Consider the following 27695-nt stretch of genomic DNA (forward strand, 5'->3'; position numbering starts at 1 on the left):
CAGTATTTAAGTGAGCTCTTATCACATTATAATCCTTCACGCCCGCTATGATCTCAAAACTCTGGCCATTTGACAATACCTAGAATATCAAAATCAACTGCGGGCGGGAGATCCTTTTCCTATTTAGTGTCTAAACTCTGGAACAATCTACCAAACGCTGTTTGGGAGGCAGACACACTCTGAGGGCCGGTTTCCCGTACGGGGATTAAGCCTAGTCGTAGACTAAATGTCATTTTAAACCTGGATTTATTGAAGTAGCTTTCTCACACATGGATTACAATAGTCTCAGACTTGCACTAGTCTTGACTTAAACAATTGGATTTCTAGAAGTAGGATTAGACCTAATCCAGATCTAAATTAAGTCTTAAATTAAACCTGGTCAGAAGCAACTTATCTCCATCCAGTCAGACCAGAGCAACAGCGCTATAACCAAGCTCACATTCTCACCAGAGGGCTAATAGAGCGCATGTTTGGTGTATGGAAGAATCGTTTCCAGTGTCTCCGAAATACACTGCGGTTTGAACCTAGGAGGTGCTGCATTGTGCTTCATAATTTTCTTAAACAGTGTGGCTGCCCAGACCCTGATATTGAAGATGATGATGACCAACATGTCCCCATCCCTGAGCTAGCCAATGACAGAAATGGACTTGCTTACAGAGATGCTTTTGCTTTGCAGCACTTCTCATAAATGTGCCTTGAGTGATACATAAATGATTGGCATAGACAGGTAAAAAATTTCAGGACATTTTTTTTATTTAACTGAGGTTTGGTTCCAAAGACAATTGACACTGCTGCTGCTTCATCTCTCTCTCTTTCATAGACAACTCAAGATGAAGAATTTTCATTTTGACTTCATGTTCTTCTTTTAAATATTTTAATTTACATTCATGGAACTCTATGGCCTAGAGCTCTTGACCTGCTGCCTGGATTAGAGACTGCTGGATGCTGACTAATGCTACCGCAGGAGACTGGATGCTGCTGCATGTTGATGCTGGCTGCTGATGGATTCATTTGAGCCTCTTGACTGTTCCCTGCGCCCCCCAAGTCCTGGGTGAAGATCAGGTCATCTTTGTATGGAAGAAAAAATCTAGTATTACATTTGACTTCAACAATAAAGGTCATTACGTCATTTTTGTTACAAGACATGACTTGCATTTAATTACTGTATGTTGGATGGGATAACACGTTACTGTAAATGAGACGTGTCCTATCAAATGAGTCTTTGAAAGATTCCTCACCTGAACTGTCAAAATGGTCATCATCTGGAATACCTTCCAGGGGTTGCTGACTTTCAATAATCCCAGCCAACAAGTCCCCCAACTCCTCTGTGTCTGGTGGAACTGGAAGTCCCCCACCTGTCTTGAAACGCTCTTGACGCGTAGCAGCAGTTGTTTTTTTCAGGTTTATTTTTATGTTTTTCCACAGGACCTTTACAAGATAATATACACTCTGAAGTTGGAGTTCTACATAATATTGTTTTCTTTTTACATTTCATTAATGAAAACATCTATAATTTACTGATTTGTAAGAATGGGGCAACAATAAATCATACCTGAACTTGTTGGAGTGTCCGTTTGGTTACTTTTTCATTTGAGTTGAATTCATTCAATATGGAAATCCATGCTTTCTTCTTCTTGTTTTCTGTACCTGAATCATGCTGTTTGTTTTCAATTACAGGATAGTTTGATACAATTTGTTTAAAAAGGGTCTTCTCAAATTCACTGAAGTTTTTTGAGTGTTTTCTTTTGTCTTTATCCATTTTTTGTTAAGTGTAGTGACTCCTGTTCCACACACTCCTTAAGACTAATGAATTACAAGTATTCCATACCAGGTTTTTAGCAACCTCTCCTTAGCCACATGTGCATGCCATTAATCTATTCGGGTTTCCAAAAGATGATCTCACTTGTCCTTAATTACCTTAATCTGAGACTCTGTAGTCTAGAACTAGTTAATCCAAATTTAAGCAACATCTCAGAAAGTCAGTTGTTTAGTGTGGATTAATTTAAGTAGAATTAACCTAGTCCTGGTTTATTTTAAGCCCTTAACGGGAAACTGGGCCTGAAAGTTTAAATCTAGATTAAAAACCCATCTCTTTAACGTGGCTTACACATAATACACTATCACATTTCTATAATTCAAATCTGTTAGGATTGTGAGGCTGCATTAATTAGGTCAACCGGAACCAGGAACACTTCCCATAACACTCGACGTACGCATCTACACTAATATTAGTCTGTTTCTTTCTTATTCTGAGGTCACCGTAGCCACCCAGATCCAGTCCGTATCTAGACCAGATGGTGGATCAGCACCCAGAAATGACCTCTACAGCACTAAGTGTCAGCGGAGACCTGGACAAGATGAGCCCCGGAGACAGATCCCCTCCGAAGATATCATCACCTAGATGACCATCAGGACAAGACCTCTGCACAATCTGACTCTGCTGCAGCCTAGAATTAAACTTCTGGTTTTGTCTGGCCAGAGGAGAACGACACACTATTTCCCTGTTTAATATTGTAAAGACACAATTTGCATTCTAAAAAGCGCTATATAAATAATGGTGACTTGACTTGCTGCTCTCTAATTTTGATCACTGTGTTTTCCACCAAATAAAACCCTTTATTTTGTGCATGGTACAGCCACAACTAAAATTACTTAAAATTTTGAACGAGGAAGATTAAATTATAAAAAAAAAATCAAGTGTTCATAAATTGTTCTTTAATTTTGATCTTCACTGTATATGTATTCGGTATTATTACTACAAATTTTAGTATAATATTAATGTCACTGAAAGTATACATTAACACAAATGGAAGCATGGGAAATTCCCCAATATTTTAAACAAACCAAATCAAAACAATCTGCAAACTTTGTTTCAGATTCCTCAATGTAAAAACCTTTTGACTACAGCACACATTACAAGTTTTTGACGAGTACAATAGAGTTCACATGTGTACTGAATGTCATTACTATGCAAGTGTAAAAGAAAATATATAGGATAAAAAACACAAGTCAGCTGAACTATATGCCAAAATGTTTAATAGAAGGACTTGCAGTGTTGCAGTGAAGAAACCATAGCCGAGAGACCATGTGAACAACAAGCATGCACAACTTTACTACTTTAATACCTACACTCTTTTGCACAGATTGCTTCTGCAATTAAAGCTATACAAAACCAAAGAAAACATATTTATTTACAAAATCTGTCTGTGCAAGCATGATTTTTTCTATTACATTCTCTCTTTCTACAATTTTGTATAGGCATGCATAGAAATAAACTTTGGTACAATATGTTAACAAAACTAAAGACAGTATGTACATCTGAAGTAGAGAGCAATTGTATCAATCACTGCAATTTTAGTTTACATTTAGACATCAATACTCATTAATTTAAGAGATATAAACTGCATGAGTAAATCAAGGAACTGTGACATAGGTAGGTTAAGCCAGGTATAACCTATCCTAAATGTACAAAGTGTCTAACACAGTATATATAGTCAGCTGTAAAGATGTAAAATACAAACTTTGGCAAATAGGCACAACTACTGAAAAGACAGACAACTGTTCATTGCAAAACTGTTGTCAGTTTATAATGATAAATCTTAAAGACATTGGCAGTGCATGAGAAAGAAAAAAAAACAGACACAATGTTTGTCAAATTGTATTAATGATTAATAAACTTACAGTACTTTTTAAATTTTTTTTACTTATTACGGCAACATGCAATGTCTGTCAACTTAAAAAAAGGAAAAAACATCTACAATCATTTAGAGGATACTAATAACCAAAACATTGTTTACATACTTTTACTACTGACTTGAACATTTTTTAGTCTCTCAACTTGTATGAAAAATAAATAATCTTTTCAAATGAAGTGCTCTGTAAAATCCTTGATCAAGAGCCTGCTCTGCAATTAAGTTTTTAAAATAAAACAGTTTATCTTTTTATGTTCATGATTTGCAGAGATTCAAGTTTAAAACACTGATTATGGATGATGGCCTTTCACTTTAACAGAGAAAATAATAACACGCAATAACCAAAGTCATGCCAAAACAAAGTTCACTCTGATAGAACAATATTAACTGTTCAAACAAATAAAATCTTAACTTAAAAATGAATCAAAGTAAAATCAGGAGTGACTCCACCTCATTAAGAGATACATAAATGGTTGCGAAGCAGCGAAGCATTCTATGCAGCATCCTTAGCGAGAGTTACCGCGGGAATAGCTGATTTACCAGCATTTCCGTTGTGTGGCCGATTGTAGCTGGTGAAGCTGGGTGTGTGAATGGTACGGATACTCTTCGCACTCTGACTCAACATAGTCGGGGACAAAGGGGAGTGGGAACAGGGAGAAGAAGAAGAGGAGGAAGGTCGACCGTTTTGTGTCTGCATGGGAATAGAGAGGCCTTTAGTGCTGTGAGTGGGAGGGGCAAATTTTAAAGGACCATTAGAAAGGGAGGGGATATGAGAGGAAGGGGTGGAACTGGACCGAGGAGGAGGGATAGAAGATTTGCTAGTGGGAAGGGAGGAAGATAAAGGAGAAGAAGAATTAACAATATTAGTGGAATCAGACTGGGACAAGCCTTTTCCCGTACTAGAGGAAAAAGCAGGAATTTTAGAAGCAGGCACTGTAGGAGAAGTGGATTTGGGATCTCCTCCAGATCTCTTAGCACTTCCATTAGCCTGCAAACAAAGATGCCAAAACACACTGATTGTCAACATAGGGAATTTATTATTAAAATACGCACAATTTTTAAGCATTTTTCAAATCATACTACTGGGATCTACAGTTAATCATGATAGATTATCAAAGACACAGAAATTACATATATAGGTGAAAATGCTAAAGGCACACACACAAAAAAACTATCTGTCTTGAGGGTGAGAATATATAAAAATATCACTTTAAATAGACTGTAAGAAGGAAAGGAGAGTGAAAGTGAGGGATGGTAGGATTATAAGTTTTAGAGTGAGTATTGAGCATAGTGAGTGCAACCAACCAGTACTCATAAACAAAGGAGGCTCCAGGAGGAATAGAGGAGGTACAATTTGGGAAGGCATCCACAGGATAATGGGGACTTAGTGGATTTGTGGACCCTGGGCATTGAGGCCAGGGTTTGCAGATTCCTCCGAGAGGTAAACAGGGAAAGGGTCCAAACGTGGATTAAACAGAAGCATCCTGACTTACAAGGGAAGTTGAAGTGTCACAGGCATTGGAGTGTGTAGGGGTTAGATGTCAGTGGTATTTTAGTTAAAGAGACCCTAGTCTAAGCATCCAGTTATGTTAGGTAAGCAGTGGCTGTGGTATTTATATTTCTTTCTTTCACTTTTGTAAATTAGTTTGTCTTTCACAGCACCAAAGCCACAAGCAAAGCAAACATGCAGAAGCATTTGATGCTATTATGAAATAACAGTCAGTTGCCTTCGGTCACAGCCATTAAAAAAAAAAAATGTAGCAGGAAAAAATGTCAACAGTTCAAAGACAGCTTTCGGCACTAGGCCTTCAACCAAAGAACAGTTTGTTCGGTCTCATCAGGTTTTTTGTTAGTTCTTTTTCCCCTCTCAATACAAGCCCTGCAAGAACTGACTTTTCTCTCGAGCATTCAGTCTATGTCTAGGTGTGTGTGTCTTTCTGACTAGACAAGTAGTCCTATGATAAGACTACCTGGCGGAACTGCCTCTGAGAGTCCTGTAGCTTTTGCGGTTTTGTTGCCCTCTCTTTCTCTGAGGTGCCCGGTTGCTGCCGCGCCTTGGCAGAAACAGGCACTGGCATCCGACTAGTAGGTGAGACCACGCTGGCATTCTGCAAAAAGGATTTAAACCAAACAGAAGAGAAAAGGAATAAAAAGAAAGAATCAAAAAGAGAGCCATATTTGAGGTGGTTTGTAAGCTAAATCACAGCAAGACAAAGCTTGCACAACACATCTGTGTGGTATCACCATGACATTGTAGAGTTTGAATACCAGAAAGAGAAGTAAGGAAGCATGCAAACCAGCCCAGAATACCAACAAATTTCTTTAAGGACTGCCTTAGAACCCACAAAAAGGATCCAGAAACAGTGTGAGACTGTGGTTCTAAGACGGTGAAAGTTGTTGGCTGCCTTAACCCAAGATCAGAGCACCATCAGTGAACACACAAAGGTCTATCTATGACACACCACTCCAGAACTAAACACACCATATTTATTAAAATATGTGAAGGTGTTAAAAAGTTCAGATCCCAGAGTTGGTAGCCTCCACTGCAGGACAGGCTAAGGATCTTCAGAAGTCACTGGATAGGGTGGAACTGTTGTGAGCAAGAGGAGAGGGACAGACCCATATTCTTTGCTAAGGTAGTAGGAGCTAGAGAGAAACCTGTTGGGTGGGAACTGGTGTAACCGAGACCCCGCTAGTTGGTATGATGGCAGGCCGAGGAAGGAGCTGTGGTTTTGTCTTCTTTCGTAGACCAGGACCTTTACTGGCAGAAGTCGACCTAGGGACCAAGGTTTTGTGAGAAAGTCCTTTCTCTGAGTGCCCTGGGCTCTCTACAGTCTTATTGTCCTGAGTTCCAGGGTTAACCAATATTTCAGGCTCTTCCGAAGTCTTCGGTCCCATTTCGCAAATTGTATTCTCTAGCTGCTTTATGGTTTGCTCTAGACTGTCAAGGGTTTTGTAGGTGTTCTTACGAATCTCGTCAGTTCGTCCAATAGGCTCCTGCTGATTTGATTTTGAAGACTCTGTTTTGGAGCAAGCAATTTCAAACCTCTTGGTCTCTTTGTGTTGTTTGACAGTCCCATCTGACTCTTCCTCATCCTCATAGACGACAACCTGCAAAGTCTTTTTGCCCATTTTACTTCCAGCTCGAATGGCTTGTGTCAATGCTGCTAGCTGTTTCTTAGGGAACTTCAACTTGAACTTCTTCTTTCCATCTTGCTTTGCATCACCAGTAACATCTACTAATGCCCCTCCGTCAGATAAAGATGAGGAAGAAGAGAAGTTTCTGACTTGACCGTCTGTAATATCTGCAGGAGAATTTGAACCATTACTTTTTCCAGAATCCCTACCATCTCCATTCTGTTTGACCTGCACTCCCTTAGTCCATTCTTCTTCCTCAGTTTCCTCACTCTCCTCATCTATTCTTTCTTCTGCAAGCATCCGCTCTAGCTCCTCCTCACATTCAAAGACAGTAGAGAGGCGTTTATAAGCTGAGCGGATATCCATTGGCTCGTCAAAGATGATGATGACTGGCTTTTTACTGGCATTGTCAGCACCAGTGGGACCATTAGTACTGGCATCACCTCCTGATGCCGTGCCACTTTCAGAAGCACTTGGTCGTTTGCTGCCAAAAGTTACTGTCTGCACACTACCTTTCTTGGCATTGACTAGCTGATGGTACTCTCCAGTGGAAAGGGCTTGTACCTTGGTGTTAGTGATCATAAAGGCAAAGTTATCAGGAGGAGGTGGAGGTGGCTCTTCTCCTGACAGATCGGGACTGAGAGAGGCCTCATTATTTTCTTCCATATCCTCAAATTTCTTTTCTTTCACCTTGGATGAACCAAATATAAGTTTCTGATTTGCTAAATCTGTCCCAACAGGGACTGCTTTAGAAAGAATCGGTGCAGTGTTTTCAAAAGAGACCGGTGAGCAAATTGCTGTTGGAGACTCTACCCTCTCCTCTATGCTAACCTGCACTTGAGGAGCTTTGACCACATGAACTTTCCCTTTGGTTGGGCTAGCTGGAACTTCTTCCAGTGGAGAGGGTGGATTTGACTTCAACGAGGCTGAACGAGACAGCTGATTTTGTTGTAGAGTGATAGAAGAGCTGGCTGGGCCGCTACTTTTGAGGGCACCAAATTTGTTAGTGGATACCTGCAGCTGGCTTTGGCATTGGTCAGAAGCATTGACATGTGACACCTGTGATGGGGGAGACTGTGAGGCGTCTCTATGTTCTGTTGTTTCCTCTGAGGCTGATGGAGTTCCCTTGGAGATCTGAGCTGTGACATAGTAGATGACCTTAAAAGGTCAAAGGTCAGAGAAGAAAAAATGAAATTTCAATTAGATATATTTCATGAGCCAATTATAAATCTGTTTGTAATCCTACCTGGTATTAATCATATTCTACAATTGACTTGGCCATTACTGGGTCTTTATGAGGATTCACAGAATACTATTGCATAACTATTTGAGTAACAGGGATCTAACTATTAAATGAGTCGCTAGGACTGAGGTTTTTTTTTAAAACAGAGCTCAAACTATCATACCATAATTACTTTTCTTTTAGGGGTTTATAATAAGTTTATAATAAACACTGCAGCTCACCCCAGGACTCTGACGAATTGTATTGTTGCCATTCTCATCTGTGTCAGGGTTCTTGTCGTCTTGGTTTTCAGTATTCTGTGGTTTGTGGGGAACAACATCACTTCACAAAGAAACAATCGCAGTCTATAAGCTACTCTAAGACCACTGAAAACATTTAGGCTGCTTTTGACGCAAAACATTCTTGGATCATATATTCTCTACCATATATATCAAAATATTTTTTAATATTAAGAATTGTCATGAAACATGTTTCTAACCTTAATGATGCCCATAATATGTTACAGCTGTACATATAGACTATTTCTCTTCTCTACAGTAATAATCATATTTTAAAATATGCAATGAATGGGATTAATAATAATAAATAAAAAAAACTTAATGTGAATAAAACCATAATCTGGAGCTAGACCTAAGGCATTTGTGAACTAATCTGAAAAAACAGCTCAAAATTATACACACAAAAATTTGAAAAGAACAATGAAATGCCATTTAAAATTTATATTGCATGTACCAACAGTTTCCAACTTTTTCCATTTTGAATACAATTTTGAGCATAACAAGGTCCTTATTGGTTATATTTCACCTGTAAATTATATATTACACTGCACAATTTTGACAGTGAGAAAATACTGTGAAAATGAAGGTAAAGAGAGAAAGTGAGACTGAAAACCCATTAAATAAGTAAGGAGGCTTATACAGTAGCAGGCATGCATCAAAGTGAGAAGATCAAAGAACAAATTCTGAACTCCAGACTGCTAGCTGAAAGTGTCCTCTAAAACCCTCAATAACAATCCAATTCTAAGTTGCATTCTACTGATACATATGATTTAGACATTGACCCTTTTTGAAGAAAAACTAGAGGCGCAAATTAAAGTAGGTCCTGATAATTTCTCGCAAGTCTGCAAAATTGCTAACATTTTGCCCAGGACAATTTGATTATGCTACGCCCAGTTAGATAACTCAACCTGTAAATGTTCATTGCAAAGCATAAATGTAACCTCAGGTAAGCTTCGGAAATTAAATGGTCTCCAATTGGGATCACACTTTTTTTAATTAAAATGCTAAATGTAAAAAAGAAAACACACAACACCCTTTGACAGCAGTGTCGAAAATCTAGTTTATTGACTGCATGACTCAGAGCACACAAACCCAATCTCATATGTTTCCCCTTTTGGCTCACACTACATCACTACAATCAGCACATGTCATGAGTTCAGCAGAAATAAAAGGAAAGGAACAGAATTTAAACTTAAAGAACAGTGAGAACATTTTTGGTGTCAGATACCCATCACAAGAGTGTACAGAGGAAGTTAGCAAAGGGTAAGAAAGCCATACAAGCATCGCAAAGAACAGCCATCAGGGACAAGCGGCTGGCACAGGCAGGCAGTTGGAGGGTCTACTAAAGGACATCATATCCTTTACCTTCTTATCTTTAAGGGGCAGTAAGAGCCCAGGTCTTAGCTCTCTGATCTGTGGCACTACCAAACCCTTGAGCCCTACCTCCTTAAAAGAGCACTTCTGGAAAACCTGAAGAGAAGAATTTGTGAGGAAGGGGGTAAAAGATTAGAATTTGCCCAAAGAAAATTGGGCAAACCTGTTCAAGATTACTGTACAATGTAATCGAAATGATCTGCAATTAGTTTAATCAAATCAGATTAAACTAGATTAAATAGATTATCTGTCTATCAATCAGTATTATAATTTGTATTTATATGCAATTCTTTTTACATATGTTTTTATTACATTACACGTTCTGTCCTATTAAGCATGTATGCGTATGTGCATTATTTTAAAAGGCTGTTTTGTTTTGTTTTTAAATAATTTATGAGCACTATGTTGTGAATTTGTAGAATTGTGAGAAAAGAAGCTAATCTACTGCAAGGGAAATGAAACCGAATGAGCCAGAGGGCACACCCAAAGCATCTTAGCACCCACACCAAAGCAATTTCACACCCAATACATTTAAACATCAAAACACCTATAGTTAGTGAAAGTAAGTGAGCGTGTGCATGTATAAACATGTATACCCATTAGGAACATGAAGTTATGCTGGTAACAAATCTGTATTAGTGTGCATGTGTATGAGTTTATGTGTGTATCTCACCTGTAGCTCTGCCATAATCTTGTCTCCCTCATCCTCTTCCTCAGTGATAGCCGAGGCAGCGATAGGTGGCGGAGTAATGGGTTTGGGCTTCACCTCTGGAGAAGATTTGGGTTCAGGCTGAGATGCTGTACTGTTGGACTCCTCTTCACCCTCCTACGAAGCAGGTTATATTAATAATTATTAAAAACATAAATATAATCAAATAAACATTTATATTAATTTTATATAAATGCTTTTTTTTTTATTAATTTGGTAACACTTTACAATAAGGTTCCATTTATTAACATTAGTTAACCACATTCGTTAACATGAACTAATAATGAAAAATACTTGTAAAGTATTTATTAATATCAGTTCAATTTAACTGCAACATTTACTAATACATTATTAAAATCCTGTTACATTATCTATTAATATTAATTAATGAACCTGAGCTAACATGATCTAACAATGAACAGTTGTGCTTTTATTAATTAATGTTAACAAAGATGAATAAATAATGTAACAAATGTATTGCTCTTTGTTAGTTAATATTAGTTAATGCATTAATTAGCATTAACTAATGAATATAGTAGAGTGTTCCAACAAATTTTATTTAATTGTATTATTAAATTTTATAATAAATATTATTTGAAAATACAATTAAAATTTTATGAATATTTAAAGATTATTTTATTATATTACTTAATTTATATGAATAATTCTTAAAATATAATTAAAAGTTAATGTAATTATATATATATATATATATATATATATATATATATATATATTACTAATATAAATTTATATTTGAACTTCAGACAAAGCAAAAAAAATCTGTCCTACAGACACACTTGTACCATAACGGACTCCTTCCTGCTGGTGTAAATGACCTCCCCAGATCGGGTGGTGGTCATCCCAGTGTTGGTGGTGTAGTTTCGTCGAGGAGGGGGTGGAGGAGGAGACTTGTTGGCTTTCTCTGTGGTCTGAAGCTTAACAACTTTTTCCTGAGTCTTACTTTGTCTCTCCAGGCTGGATTTGATGGACAGGTTGGGTTTAAAAGGTCTCTCCAAAGCTGACTTAACTGGTTTCTCCAGAGGTTTGGGAGGTTTCTCTGGAGCAGTCTTAGTAGGTTTCTCAGAATTTGTCTGATTGTCATCTGCAGAAACAAAATTAAGTATGAACATCGCCAAACAGTAGTCTCAAGAGCTCTGATGTGTCTTTCTTACCCTGTTCTGCTGGTGCTGCTGTGGGCTCATTTTTTTCTACCACCTCCTCCAGAGAGGCAGGAAACACTGCAGGAGAGCCCTCAGGTTCGCTGGGCACCTCAAGGTTTGGTATTCCTCTCAGCATGTTGGCTTCTGCTTCCTGGAGCATCCGTTCGAACTCCTGCCCATCATAATGACCCATGTTCTGCCTCTTCTCCTCCCATTCTTTCTCTGCAGCCTGAAGATACCAATCAAAGGAGTAACTAAACAATGGAACGCACAATTTAATCTCACTCATTTGGTTTAACATGCACAATACTCACCTCTATTGACACAGCTCTGTTCTTGTTCTTGCTGCGGCTTGCATGAATCTCCTCAATGAACTTTGGGGAAGGACCTTTGGCATGAATTCCATTAGCAGAGACTCCATTACTGCTGTTATTTGGTATTAGTGTCTGCTCGAGTGAGGGTTTTTTGAGCTGTTTGGTGGGTGAAGGGGTAGACTCTCGTCTTTGTGTGGCAGGGGTAATGGGTGAGGGTGCTGTTGATTGCTGAGATTGTTGTGAAGCTACCAGAGAAGCCTGGGCATGGTGGATCACCACAGGGTTTGACATCATAACCTCTGACCTCACTGTGGAGCTCTGAGGTGCAACCGAGGCAGTCTCGAGGGATTCAACCATGGCTGATTCTGGTTTTTCAGAGGCAGGTGTCGAGGAAACAGGGTTAGAGGGCTTCAGCAGGCTATCTGTGGCAGACCTAAAGAATAAATGATAAATCAATGAGGAAAACATTCACAATACAGTAAAATCAAACCAAATTTTCAACCATGAGCTTATTTTTATCGTCTCTATAATATTTTTTAAGGAGTAAAGGCTGCAGTGTGTAATTTTTTTAAAGTATTAAATAGTTCTATCACAGCTGAGTTTCTCCGGTGGCTCTGTGGAGCCTTCAGAACATATCTTTGAACAAACAATGAAAGACAGAGTATTTGAGATTTATTTGTATTGCACATAATTATGTTATGAACAAACCCATATCTGAACGTTTGTGCTACCAACATGAATACTATGAACCCTAGAAAAATGCTTGTGTTTGAAATTAATAAATTATACTGAACAAAATTATAAATGCTACCCGTTTGTTTTTGCCCCCATTTTTCATGAGCTGAACTCAAAGATCTAAGAATTTTTCTATGTACACAAAAGGCCTATTTCTCTCAAATATTGTTCACAAATCTGTCTAAATCTGTGTTAGTGAGCACTTCTCCTTTGCCGAGATAATCCATCCACCTCACAGGTGTGGCATATCAAGATGCTGATTAGACAGCATGATTATTGCACAGGTGTGCCTTAGGCTGGCCACAATAAAAGGCCACTCTAAAATGTGCAGGATGTCAATGTAATTTAATTTAAATAAAATTTATAAAATAAAAAAATAAAAAATTTGCAAGTAAAATATGATGTAAAATAAAATCTAAAATACAGTCGAATTAAATTTGATTACATTAAATTCATGACAGTAAATTATTTATATAATGTAATTAAATTTAAATAAAAAATATAAATAAAACAGAAAAAGAGAGGAAACAAGTCAGTATAATTTAATTTTAACTCAGGTTTTCGCCTGATTGGCAGATAACAAAATGGACATTACAATCCTATTAACTAGCACAGAAACTTGAGCCATATCTAGACTTGGGGGAGAAAACGTTTGACTTAGGGTCAATGAGTAATCAATTAGAAACCACCCGAAACACACTAGCAACCACCTATTTCACACACATTTACTTCAGAATGTGTAAAAATCTAGTTTTGCAATTACATTTGGTGCCGCTAGCGGAGCAGAAACACGCAGCAGCTTTAGAAACAAAACACTATATTTCAGAGTGCTGGTAATATTCATTCCATTCACACATTCACAGAGAACGGCAACCGGCTTGACTCTGATCAAGTCTGACACGGAGAAGAAAGGAAGTGACTAGTAGCAGATGCTCCAGATCTCTCATCTGTCTAGACCTATACAGAGTCTCTGCTCACACATGATTACAATCAGAATGAAAGATGGAGAACAGAAACTGCATATTCATTTCCATAGCGCTCTGGCTGCTCGGAATGCGTGGCTGGAATCCGAAGATGTACAGATCCATAAAGTTTGCCATAGAGTATTTTATTAACCACAATCTTATTATATTCACAACTGAAACGTCTGTCTCAATCTCTTTTTCTCTCTCAGTTTGTACCTGCGAAGGTTGCTGAGTGTGTCCGTGAGGGTTCGGACTCTCTTCAGCATGCTGTCAAGCTTGTGCGGCTCTTCTTTGAGGAACTTTACAGCCTCCACCTCCACCCTGAGCACCGCCCGCATATGGGATTGAAGAGCTGGAAACTCCCCTGCAAGAAAAAAAACAATGTTTTGCAACTAAACTGAGTGTCATTATCATCTGGAAACCGTCTGACACCTGGTCATCATGAAACATACAACTGAGAGTTAAGTAGGAGGATTTTCCTTGAAGGTATAACATTTTTTATTCTATATAAAGATGCCATTATAGCACTGTAAGCAAGTAACAAGCAGCGTCATCAGCCACAAGCCACATCAAGCAGTGTTTTGTATCTGTTACCTACAAAGTTGTGATAAAATATTTACAGCAATTCACACCTCCAGGAACACAGCTGGCCCACAGCTAGTTCATGCATTCATGACCTCTAGACTGGACTATTGTAATGCACTGCTAGCTGGTTGTCCTGCATCTTCAATAAACAAGCTACAGATAGTCCAAAATGCAGCGGCTAGAGTTCTTACCAGGTCAAGAAAATATGATCATATTACTCCAATTTTAAAGTCTCTGCACTGGCTACCTGTTCAGTTCTGTATCATTTACAAAATATTATTACTTGCCTATAAGGCCCTAAATGGTTTAGCTCCTGCGTACCTAACTTGTCTTCTACCACGCTACAATCCAACCCGCTCCCTAAGGTCGCAAAACTCTGGACTTTTGGTAGTACCTAGGATAGCAAAGTCCACTAAAGGAGGTAGAGCTTTTTCACATTTGGCTCCCAAACTCTGGAATAGCCTTCCTGATAACATTCTGTGTTCAGATACACTTTCTCTGATTAAATCTAGATTAAACACACATCTCTTTAGCCAAGCATTCACATAATGCATCTTATAATCTTGTACTGCAGTTATATCTGATCAAATGTACGTTTATTATTATTCTTTAGCTTGGGTTGAACAAATAATTTTTGTTTAGATGGAACAGCAGCTACGCTAATTATGTCTCTATTTGTTTCTCTGTTTCTGCCACGTGATTAACATCCGGTGGTAACTAGGAATGACAACCTTCAGTCTGGATCCAACCCTTAAATGATCTGAGATGACCGAACACCTGAGAAAAGATAATGCCAACCCCTCAGAGGACCTCAGAGGATGCCAACGCTCAGACAACATACAGAATTACCAAATTTTGCCATCAGTTAAATATATTAAGGTTCTGCAATATATACCTATATTGTGGAAACTTAATTTCCTGTAGAGCTGCTTTGCAAAAATTTGTATCGTAAAAAGCACTATACAAATAAACTTGAACTTGAACAGTTTCTTTAAGTTATATAATATTAACACGTGTGGGCAGGTCTAATAACGGAGAATACTCAACTTCCTGTAGCTAAGGAAGCCACTGTTACATTTTGAATAACAAGAAAGCAAAGTCCAGTTGCTTACAATCAATTATTATATAAAATAGTTTGTCTGAGGTAATTTATGTTGTTGTACCTTTCAGTCCAGCCAGGTTCTCGCCCACCTTCCTCAGACTGACAGCTCCCTCCTCTACCTCCTTCAGCGTCACAGATCTCTGAGACACAACAGGGCTGGAGTCAGTTCTCAGTGTCTCCACATACTGCTCCAGATCTCTACACACAAACACACGTGACACTTATGACACAAATAGCAATGCAAATGAGCCAATCCATCCATATAAACTTGTGTTTTTGTCATCAATATTGAAATTACACTGTTGTGGCACCAGAGGGCAGTGTAGATTTCACATTATGCTCTTGACATTTTTGCCACCAAGTGTCTATGTGGTCTTGGCTGCTAGAATTCTGGTTGAAGAAATCTATCCAGTGCTTGCAGGATTTAGTGAGAGTTTAGAGAGAATTATTGCATTATGGCCACGATGATTTGCTTATGTTACACCATGCTTGTTTATATCAGTGATCTATCTATCTATCTATCTATCTATCTATCTATCTATCTATCTATCTATCTATCTATCTATCTATCTATCTATCTATCTATCTATCTATCTATCTATCTATCTATCTATCTATCTATCTATCATTTTTAAACAACAGATTTTATGATGCATTCTTGTACACTCATCTTAGCTTCCAAAAAAAGAAAAAATGCATAACAAAAAAATTTATGCTGAAACTAAATTAAGTTCTACATCACATTAAATACATTATTATATAAATTATGTGTAATTCGGTATATAAGATGAGGCAGTTTGCTAATGTTCCACGTTTCACATCTCCTTTCACAAAGAGGAGAAAACTGCTGTTTTGATGCTACATTCCTAAGTTGCCACACATGTAAAAGTCAAACTGTCCTTGTTGGCTCAACGATTCACTGCTCACAGGCACCCAGAGACCTTTGCTGACTGGGCACTGGCGTAAAACCAAGCAAAACAGAGTGTTAATGCTGCTCCTGATCTCTGCCTAGTGTTTATTCCCACTGAGTTCAGTTGTGCATGTTTAAAGCTGTCTGGAGATCACGCTTGTTAACCAATTAAATTAAAGTGGGATTAAATTATGGTTTACACACAGCAGGATGGACAGGGCTATGAGTTAAAAAAGGGGCTGTAATGGATCGTACGAGAAATGATTAAGAAAAAGGCATTTAAGTGAATTTCAGATTCCATGGAGTGTGTGTGTGTGTGTGTGTGTGTGTGTGTGTGTGTGTGTGTGTGTGTGTGTGAGTCGTACCCCAGCTGGGCGAGAACTCTTTCCTGCATGCTGAGATATCGGTGTCTCTCTTCCTCCACCAGTGTCCTCTGTTTCTGTGTCGGATCTTCCTGTCGTCTCAGCATTTCAGCCAGCTTCACACTGATCTCTTGCTCTGCACGCTTTATCTGAGCACGCACACAATCCTGATTCTGAAGCTGAAAACACACACATTTACTTCATTTTATAAAATTATATATATACTGTATATATAATTATATATATGTGTCTTTGCTGTGACGTTTAATCAATTTAATGCGTCTTTGCTAAATAAAGGTAAAAATATTTCTTGCTGATACTGTAGTGTGTTATAATGATTTTAATGTAAAACTGAATTTTTCCCTGAATATTATTTTACTGAATGTAAATCTGTCACGTTACTCTAGATAAATGAGTTATGAATGTTGTTTCATGTTGTCTTTAAAATAACAATGAGCATTAAGACACCTGTTGAACAAATATGGGGCAAAATGCATATAACAGCAGATTTCTCATGATATTAACTGACTTTCATTACCTGTAGTTGTCTCATATGTTGCAGTTGGAGGCGGAGCTCAGAGACATTCTTCCTGAACAGGTGTAGGTTAACATGCAAGGGAGCGGGGCCTAGTGGTGGTGTAGGGGCGGGGGTGCTGCGCTCAGGAGGTGCTGCAGCAACTTTTGGTGCTAACACAGGAGAACCTCCTGAATAAAATACAAAAACACACAAAAAACATGACCTATAATAACAAACAAAGGTATTTCAAGATAAGACGTCAGACTGGGCCCTCAAATGTATGTGTGACATAGTTATTTGACACAGATATAGATGGATTGCTAAAAAATAATGTGATGATCCAAGTTTTTTTTTTTTTAAGAGAAATTATAATCTTTTTACAAATACATATTCACATACAGTATATATATATATATATATATATATATATATATATATATATATATATATATATATATATATATATATATATATATATATATATATATATATATATATATTGGCCCTAAGCTTAAGGATATTTGTTGTTGTACCCATATTTGACCATAACATTTGGCAAGATTACATTTCAAACTCCACTGAGCATAACTGAAAATACAGCATTTCAGGTCAGTTCTTGCAAAAGCACATATTTATGTAAGTGTACAAGACAGCGTGTAGACATGTTTGTTCTTTCGTGGCTTATGCTGTTTGAGTGACTTGCTCTCTGTGTTCGCGTCAGTGTGTATGTGTGGAAACAGTGGGAAACATGTGGCAGGCTGCAATTCTGAGTGACAGATTTTTGGGATGCACAATAGCCACTGCATTACAATCTGTTGCTGCAAGAGCCACTATACACATACACACACACACACACACACACACACACACACACACACACAAATAGTGGTCAACCAATGTTGTTTTTTATGGCCAATGCCAATATCTTAGAGAGCAGGCTGACCAATATAAAGCCAATGTATATATCACGCTATTCAATTTAAATATAGTAAAAACACATGCAAAACAATTGCTTTATTTGAAATTATATGAAAATAACACAAAAACATCTTCACTTGAAATAAACCGATTTATACTTTAGATGGCAACTTATTGATTCTGTAATCCTATTAGTATTTTTTTTTACAAATAAAAAATATTAATAAAAAGAAAGCAAACAAAAAATGTAAACACTAAGGGCAGTCAGTAATCTGGCTAGCCTGTGAGCACTAGGAATCTTTTTTTTTTTTAACAACACTGTAAAAGAAAAAGTTCAGCCAACTTCAAATTTTAAGGCAACCAGCTTCAGCAGATTTTTGAGTTTTCTCAACTTATTGTTTTAAGTTTATATAACAAAACGTTGAGAATCTCCTACAAAAATAAGTTGAGAGAACTCAAAAATCCTTAAAATTTTAAGTTCGCTCAACTTTTTCTTTTTTTTACAGTGAATTTGCTAATTTTGCTTACATTACACGATGAATATGACATGAATATGACAGCGGCCATCTGAATATAATGCAGTATAATTTGAAACCAAGAACTTAAAGTTTGATTGTACAAATATTTTTTATGAAGTCTACAAATGCACACTTCAGAAGATCGCACTGCAAGTTCGCAAGGTTTGTGAAACTATTTTTTTTTATGAGATATTCAAAGACTTGTTTAAATGATATAAATTTGCTGAATGTTGATGGTAGATGAGAGAGTATTACAGAATTTGCCTTATATTACTAATAATAGATAAGAATATATGTTGACCACTAGAAACACCAGATGAGGTCTAGAAGCAATGGTAAGGAGGAATTTACCTGTGCTAGATGTGCTGTGAGCCGGTGATCCGGATTTTACTGGTTTCTCGCTGGAAAAATGCAAGAGATATAAAATGACTGAATGCACATATGCACATGCATACACACACAGACAAAATCACTCTACAAACACTTGCATTTAGTCTGTGTCGTAAAGGCACCAGTTACTGTGAGAATGAGTTAATTTAGTTCATGCACAGTTAGTAGTCAAATAACCCACCAAGTCTTTTTCAAACACCCAGTGTCTGATTACCACCACCTTTATTCCACCATATTCCTGCTTTTTCTTATCTTATCTGATTTGGGAAACGATGTGATATTCTGGGAACTACATTACCCAGCCTGCCCTGCTTACCTGGGGTGTTCCTTGTTGCTGTTAGTGCTGTGGCTCTTTAAGAGAGCATGCTGCACAAGACCAGTCAGACTGGCTATTTGCTCCTCCATGGCCTTCATTCTCTCTCTGCAGAGAGATAGAGCATATTGCATGCTTACTACTGATGGGGCATGTGTGGAGACGGGCGAGGGGGGAAAATTTAAACATTAAAATGTTGTAAGGTCTAAATTCACTTGTAGCCTTTAACAATTGATTTTAGTGTTTAGTTTTAATGTATTTACACAAAAAATGGCCATTTATTGGTTATTGACTATAACATGAAAATAATGATCAGTTCACTGGTATCAGCCTAAATTTGACTATATTTACAATAAAGCACAGTCTCTTGTACTTTAATGCTCGAAAAGAAATTTGAAATAAAATTTACCAAGTGCAATACTTGCTTTATCACTTGCAGTGTTGTTATCACTTACAATGTTGATTCAGCAAGATTACATTAAACTGATTAAAAGTGACAGTAAATACATTTATAATATTATAAGATTTCTATTTAAAATAAATTCTGTTCTTTCTATTCATCAAAAAATTCTGATACAACAACAACAAAAAAGTTTCCACAAAAGTATTCAGCAGCACAATAGTTTAGAGAATTGATAATATTAAGAAACGTTTCTAAAGCAACAAATCAGCAAATTGGACTGATTTCTGAAAGATCATGTGACACTGAAGACTGGATTAATGACTGCTAAAAAATTCAGCTTCATCATCAAAGAAATAAATAGAAATCAGTATTTTTAAATTGTAATAATATTTTACAATGTTACTGTTTTTACAGTATATTTGTTGAGCATAAGACTTTTCAAAAACATTAAAAAATCTTACCAACCCCAAATTTTTAAACGCATGCTGTATTCATAAATTGAGATTTTTATGTGAGGTAAAAAAAAAAATCTCTTGGCAACATATTAACCACATTTAAATTATAATTTAAGGTCAATCCTATCTACAAAAAGCATTAAGTGAAAGGGAGTAAGATCTGGACTCCTGCCTATGATCTTTGTAGCATATACAAAAAAAACACAATAAATCAAAAACATGAACTTTTCAAATGATGATTAACTAAAGTCTTTTTTTTTTTAAATGCTAAACTGCCCATTTGCCCTTTCTGTGCCAACACACACACCGAACCACTATTTCTTAGCTCTACAGGATAATGTTAGAAACGTCTGGCCTGCAAGTGCTCTACCCTTTAAAAACAGTTTAGCATGTTGACTGTGTATTGACTGTTCTCAGCCAACGAGTACATCGCCAAGCACAATAAATCTGACTTACAAGGCATAGACAAACATAAAGGGTACGATTAAGTCCACTTAACCAACACAGTAAAACAAAGCTGACTGAATTACAGTTCAAAGTCTTTTTCTGAGTTACACAAAGCTGTATTTTTTAAAACCCAGCTAAACAGAGTAACAACCCTACATTTTTTTACGTGAACATAACTAGGGATATAGTCGACTAATTGATAATGCTGCAGCTACTTGACATTGCAAATAGGCTAATTGTTTAAATTGTTTGCACATTTATGTTTTGCTTTATATAGCTACTGTCATCCTAATCTTACATTTTAAAAATGAATATATTAATGTTAAAAGTATCGGGAGTGGAAAACAAAATCCTTTAATTTGACCTCAGACCTTATACGTGTTTGTTTTCTCTATGTTTCTCGCTCGGAGAAATGTCCACTTAGAAAGTGAAGAAGTCTTTTGACTTACTAGTACTGCACTGCCTATTGATTCAGTTACTATAAATATACAGTATATGTCTATATTTGCTAATGTTGATTAAGTGAACACTTGTGTTTATTTACAATGATCATAATCCAAGACAAGCACATTGCATATACAGTATATGACCTACTTCTCAGCAGCATTCAGTATGAAGTTTCACTGTTGGATAGAATAACTAGGCTATTTCAGATGGGTCATTTACTATATACAAACTATTTTTTTGACTCTCTTTTGGATGTTTGTTAGAGTAATCGACTAGTTGGTTACAAATTTCCATATAAACGTTAACACGCACATCCAATAATAGCTGCTAGTACTTAGACAAGACATTGTTTATGTGTTTTGGATGCAGTTAGGGAATGCCATGATGCAGTGGAAGACACTAAACTGATGCCGAGTTAGAATATGAACATATCACAGATGCTGATGTATACTGGGATGTTGTAGATGTAAAGTTAGTTATTTTCATGCTTCAATATTCTCGTTTACTTTAATGATGACTTACCGTGTCTGAGGGTCTGTTGGGGGGGCAAGAGGATTGTGAACCTGAAGATCAGGGGTGGCTGGGGATCCCATGCCACCCCTTGCCTTTACCATGGTATCCATAGCAAGAGGAGCCTCCTTCCTAAATGATTGTCTGATAGGTGATGCCCTTTCGAGAGTCATGGAACTCTGCGGTTGGACTGTGTGAATGTCCATCACTCGCATCTCGGCCATCCGGTGTGGGGAAGGGGGTGGGGTTTTGGAGCCTAGCATGGGTACCTGGCTATCTGTATACTTCCTGCTTTTCTGTCGGAAGAGCGAAGGATGGTCTGTGGGCTCTATGGGAACGCCGGGGTTACTGTAAGAGCGCATGGTGGCACGGTGGTAGGCGTGGTCTACTGTGTCAGGGGGTGGGGCATGGTGATGTAACATATAGGGGTCAGCATAATGACTTTCGGCTCGGGTGGGCAGCGACATGCTCTTTGCAGCTACGTCCTCATCAGGTTTGACGTCACGCCGCTCGAGGATGGCGCTCGGGCAGGGGGAGGATGCGCGAGCGGGGGCGGGGAGTGTGTGTCCTGCTCGTTCACGTGGCATCGTGGCAACCCCACCGCCTGAGGTGCGTGGGCCGAAGGGGATACGGGATGGGGAGGGGGGCATCGCATGAGGTGTGGTAGGGGACATGGAGCCCTGCATATGGGGTGGAGGAGGACCCATTGGGGGCTGCCGGAGAGGATGACCACTCGGTCCAACATACATCATCTCCCTGTGAACCTAAATGAGAGAAAATGACATAAGATTTCACATTAAAAGAGAGAAAACATTTCAAACATAAGAAATGCAGCTGAATTAAAACCAGCTTATAAACCAGCCTAAACTGGTTTGTTGGTCATAGTTGGTCTTTTAGTCAGCTTAAGCCTGGTTTAAGATTTAAAAAATGAATTACACATAACGTATTCAAATATGTGATGCGAACAGAAAAAGTTAATTGTATTTGGTAACATGGCCTGTATTTGGTAAGTGGCTTATGCAGCAAAATTAAATTAAATTAAAATTAAATAATAAATAATAAAATAAAATGATCCATTGAAATCTCAAAAAATACTTGCTGATATCACATTAAAATTATATTTCTTAATATATTTCTACATTTAGAACCATAATGTAATGTAATAATGTAATCTCTAAAAAAATAAAATTAGAGAATAAAACTCACTAAAACTTACTAAATTCTCCAAAATTACACTTTGAATGTTAAACATAAATACCATTGTTACTTTAGTATTATTTATATGCTATTATAGTATTTATTAATATTTTGAATTAATAAGATTTTATGATGATTTTATTTTAAAAAGTTCAGTTTTCATTTTCATTTTGTTATGTGCTTTTGTCTTTTTTATTTCTATTTAGCTTACATTTATTGTACTTCAGTTGTGATTTTGGTAATTTCAGTACTTCAACTTTTCTAATTTCGGAAAGTTGACAGGGCAACATTTCTCATTTTCATTTAAGCTTTTCTGTTTTTCATCTGATATTTAGATTTTTTTTAATCTTTATTTTAATAATCCAAAAAATATTTTCTAACAGTTTTAGTTTTTCAATTAACAATAGCAACACTGATGAATACACACAAAAAGAAGGTCCATGTGATGTTCAATGCTCTAGTTTAGTCTAGAAAGGCTATTCTGTTCATTCATCACAGTGAGAAAGAAGTGTTACATTTCCATCTCACATGTGAAATGAAAGGGCTGAAAGGAGTCAAAGAAAGAAACACTGACTGATCATGGTATTCATGGTTAAAAGCCCCATCTGCTTGGATCAAATAATATGTCATTGTGTTCCATCTAAATTCAGAGCACCTGTAATCTATGCTGGTTTTTAAACAGGCAGCACACATGGGCAGCCTGATCTGACCTGACCACCCAAGAAGGTCTCCCAGAGTAGACTAATCACACTAATACGCTTCAGATGGAAGCTCATATTTTGGAAAAACTGTGCAAGTATGTGTGTGTGTGTGCACTAAGACATAGGTGGTCATGGTTCATATGCATCCCACAATGTAATTAAAAGGCATAAGTGGATATAGTATTGCTTTAAACAGAGTCTGCATCCATAAAGCAATGTTACCGGTTTACCACAATCTGCTAAATACAAATGATGAAAAGATAAGCTGCTGATAAACTGCCATTTCATTCAGAAATAACAAGCAGTAAACATAACAGATGGAGACAGGAAAAAAACACCAACATACGACCATTAAGACCACTTAAAAAGTATCTTCATCTGATAAGTAACTGCATGCAACAAAAAAATAAAAGAATAAGCCACTGAGATTTCAGATATGACCTGAGCGGATGAAAGATATCCGATCAGTGCACTTCAGAATGCAGAACTTCACGCCTGAGGATACTAGACAGACAAACTCAGATGTATCCGGCTCCAAACTCAGCAATGAGGAGCAACAGGAAAAACCATATGACTTGACAGATGAACAGAATTCAGAGAAAAACTGGTTTAGAGTGAAACTAAATGTGTTCTTTTTTCGGTACGTAAAATTGACAGGAAAACAAAACAGTCATTCAGACTTTTCCATCACCTCAGGCCCAATTTCATTTAGCAAAAAGCCTTTTTAAAACCAGTAACTCATTTAAAGCAATAGTACCAAATCAAATTAGGTTCCATTTGAACTAGAATACACCTTAGAAGGCAGTACACAGCAAAGCATTTATTTTCTGAATATGTCTGCATCATCCGAAAATAGAAACCAAACAAAGCAGAGACATAGAGAAGAAACAGACAAGAGCGTGCCTTTAAGCCAAAGAGCTTTGTAAAATAATAGAAAGACGACAGAATTATGTTCCTTGGTTCGAAACATTGCCCTGCTTCTCTGAATCTCAAACAATGAGAGCATTGTGCTGGGGCGAGCCAGCGTTCAGACTACACCCAGAACAGGTGAGACTTCCAAGTCTTTATGTGCCTCAGGACACCAGCATGCATGCAGCATCATATCACCATGGTGGTGAATCCTATGAATAAATATGCAATTCACTAACCACTTTACCACTTCAAACATGTAAAGACAAAAAAATATTCAATCTCATTTTTCGCCAGAACTTGTGGACATGTCCAACATTTCCTGCCACCTCTAGTATTATGTTTACCAACACTGCCATTATCTGAGCAAAAATACATTATAAACATTAATATTATGAAATACAACAATTTAAAATAACCGTTATCTGTACATATTTTAAAATGTCATGTATTAATTGTAATTTTCTCTGCAGTTATACGTCTCTCCAGTTTTAAAGGGATAGTTCACCCAAAAATGAAAATTCTGTCATCATTTACTCACCCTCAAGTAGTTTCAAACCTGTATGAATGTCTTTGTTCTGTGGAACACAAAGGAAGATATTCTGAAGAAAGTGGGAAATAGAGCAGTTCTGAGGCACCATTGACTTCCATAGTATTATTTTTTTTGGAAGTCAATGGTGCCCCAAAACAGCCTGGTTACAAAAGAATGTTTGTTTGTATGAACAAAGAAATTCATACAGGTTTGGAACTACTTGAGGGTGAGTAAATGATGACAGAATTTACATTTTGGGTGAACTATCCCTTTAAGTGTCATATGAGCCTTCAGAAACCATTCCAATGCTGATTTTGGTGGTCAGTGTTGAAAACAGTTGTGCTGCTTAATATTTTTGTAAAACCTATATACATGCAGAGTACTGTGCAAAAGTCATTTAAGGGTTGGATCCAGACTGAAGTTTCGGTAATTCCTAGTTACCACCGATGTTAATCCCGTGGCAGAAACAGAGACAAATAGAGACATAATTAGCGTAGCTGCTGTTCCATCTAAGCAAAAATGATTTGTTCAACCCAAGCTAAAGAATAATAATAAATGTACATTTGATCAGATATAACTGCAGTACAAGTTTATAAAATGCATTATGTGAATGCTTGGCTAAAGTGATGTGTCTTTAATCTAGATTTAGAGAGTGTGTCTGAACCCCGAACGTTATCCTAGGCTTTTCCATGCTGATGGCCTGCACCCCAGCAGAGTCGGAGAGGAACTCCTGTCGGACAACATCTCCAGGACGCTACGCTCCATCTGACTAGTAAGCCAATTCTCAAATAACTACTATGATGACTTTTGTTCTACCCACTTAAAAGATAGAAGTACTTGCGTTATCCAATCTATACAGGCTGTGTCTGTTCCCCAAATAGCGAGGTCAAAATATAAATTAAATGCAGGATCTAGAAAAAATCTGATCGTGATTAAACCAGAAAAACGCAAAATAAATTAACAAAAACTATTTTTAAAGCTTGGGCTCCTAAACATTAGATCACTCGCACCCAAAGCAGTTATTGTAAATGAAATGATCACAGATAATAATTTTGATGTACTCTGCCTGACTGAAACCTGGCTTAAACCCAATGAATATTTTGGTCTAAATGAGTCTACTCCACCAAGCTACTGTTATAAACATGAGCCCCGTCAGACTGGTCGTGGTGGAGGTGTGGCAACAATATATAGTGATATTCTCAATGTTACTCAGAAAACAGGATACAGGAGGTTTAACTCATTCGAAATACTTCTGCTTAATGTTACACTGTTAGATATGCAAAAGAAATCTCTCCTATCTCTTGCTCTGGCTACTGTGTATAGACCGCCAGGGCCATATACAGATTTCCTAAAAGAATTAGCAGATTTCCTCTTAGATCTATTGGTCAATGTTGATAAACTGCTAATTGTCGGAGATTTTAACATTCACGTTGATAATACAAATGATGCGTTAGGACTTGCGTTTACTGACCTAATAAACTCTTTTGGAGTCAAGCAAAACGTCACCGGGCCCACTCATCGTTTTAATCATAGGCTAGATTTAATTATATCGCATGGAATTGATCTTACTGATATAGATATCGTACCTCAAAGTGATGATGTTACTGATCATTTCCTTGTATCGTGCATGCTGCGTATTACTGATATTAATTATATGGCTCCGCGTTATCGTCTGGGCAGAACTATTGTTCTAGCCACCAAAGACAGATTCACAAATAACCTGCCTGATTTATCTCAACTGCTCTGTGTACCCATAAATACACATGAACTAGACGAAATGACTAGCAACATGGGCACTATCTTCTCTAATACATTAGAAGATGTTGCCCCCATCAAATTGAAAAAGGTTAGAGAAAAACGTACTGCGCCATGGTACAACAGTTATACCCATTTTCTCAAGAAAGAAACTCGTAATCTTCAAATGGAGAAAAACTAACTTAGAAGTTTTTAGAATTGCGTGGAAAAACAGTATGACCAGCTATAGACAGGCTCTAAAAGCTGCCAGGGCAGAGCATATCCGCAAACATAGATAATAACCAAAACAATCCAAGGTTCTTATTTAGCACAGTGGCTAGACTAACAAATAAACACACGCCACCCGATCTAAATATTCCCTCACAGTTTAATAGTAATGACTTTATGAATTTCTTTACTGATAAAATAGATAACATCAGAAACACAATAACAAATGTAGATTCTACTGCGTCTAGAATTTCAGCTTCATTTATCGCACCCAAAGAAAAACTGCAGTGCTTTACAACTATAGGACAGGAAGAGCTTAATAAACTTATCAGTGTATCTAAACCAACAACATGTTTATTAGATCCTGTACCCACTAAACTACAGAAAGAGTTGTTACCTGTAGCAGAAGAACCGCTTCTCAATATTATTAACTCATCGTTATATTTAGGTCACGTCCCAAAACCATTCAAGCTGGCGGTTATTAAGCCTCTTATTAAGAAACCACAACTAGATTCTAATGAACTGGCAAATTACAGACCCATTTCAAATCTTCCGTTTATGTCTAAAATTTTAGAAAAAGTTGTGTCTGCTCAATTGTGTTCCTACTTGCAAAAAATGATCTCTATGAAGAATTTCAGTCAGGTTTCAGGCCTCACCATAGCACAGAAACTGCACTTGTTAAAATTACAAAAGACTTGCTTCTTGCTTCAGACAAAGGCTGCATCTCATTGCTAGTATTACTTGATCTTAGTGCTGCGTTCGACACTATAGACCATGACACACTCATAGATCGATTACAAAACTATACTGGTATTCAAGGGCAGGCTTTAAGATGGTTTAGATCCTACCTGTCCGATCGCTACCACTTTGTTCATTTAAATGGGGAGTCATCTCAGTTACCACCAG

General features: G+C 37.3%; 1 protein-coding gene and 1 long non-coding RNA gene across 5 annotated transcripts in view; one reads left to right on the forward strand and one right to left on the reverse strand.

The window, feature by feature from the left end:
* Positions 1-3015: 3015 nt before the first annotated feature.
* Positions 3016-27695, reverse strand: part of LOC306863030 (sickle tail protein homolog) — a 62684-nt gene continuing 38004 nt past the window's right edge. The window contains exons 5-20 of one of the 4 annotated variants that reach the window (XM_079406182.1): positions 21501-22252; positions 19230-19334; positions 18875-18924; positions 17109-17275; positions 16574-16749; positions 15360-15496; positions 13828-13975; positions 11912-12344; positions 11610-11826; positions 11241-11539; positions 10399-10551; positions 9717-9821; positions 8295-8369; positions 7890-7988; positions 5663-5800; positions 3016-4680 (exon numbers count right to left, since the gene is read on the reverse strand). In XM_079406182.1, coding sequence (XP_079262308.1) covers positions 4186-4680; positions 5663-5800; positions 7890-7988; positions 8295-8369; positions 9717-9821; positions 10399-10551; positions 11241-11539; positions 11610-11826; positions 11912-12344; positions 13828-13975; positions 15360-15496; positions 16574-16749; positions 17109-17275; positions 18875-18924; positions 19230-19334; positions 21501-22252 — 3549 coding nt within the window. In that variant the 3' untranslated portion in view covers positions 3016-4185. Of the gene's footprint in view, positions 4681-5662; positions 5801-6350; positions 7989-8294; positions 8370-9716; positions 9822-10398; positions 10552-11234; positions 11540-11609; positions 11827-11911; positions 12345-13827; positions 13976-15359; positions 15497-16573; positions 16750-17108; positions 17276-18874; positions 18925-19229; positions 19335-21500; positions 22253-27695 lie in introns of all 4 variants that reach the window. The other 3 variants (XM_079406179.1, XM_079406181.1, XM_079406180.1) reach the window with 3 other exon arrangements.
* Positions 10284-15184, forward strand: LOC306863031. The gene is made up of 3 exons (XR_013783636.1): positions 10284-10346; positions 10443-10562; positions 13821-15184. It is a non-coding gene; the product is annotated as an uncharacterized lncRNA (long non-coding RNA).

This window comes from Barbus barbus, assembly GCF_936440315.1.
Source record: "Barbus barbus genome assembly, chromosome: 44".
Classification (NCBI taxonomy): Eukaryota; Metazoa; Chordata; class Actinopteri; order Cypriniformes; family Cyprinidae; genus Barbus; species Barbus barbus.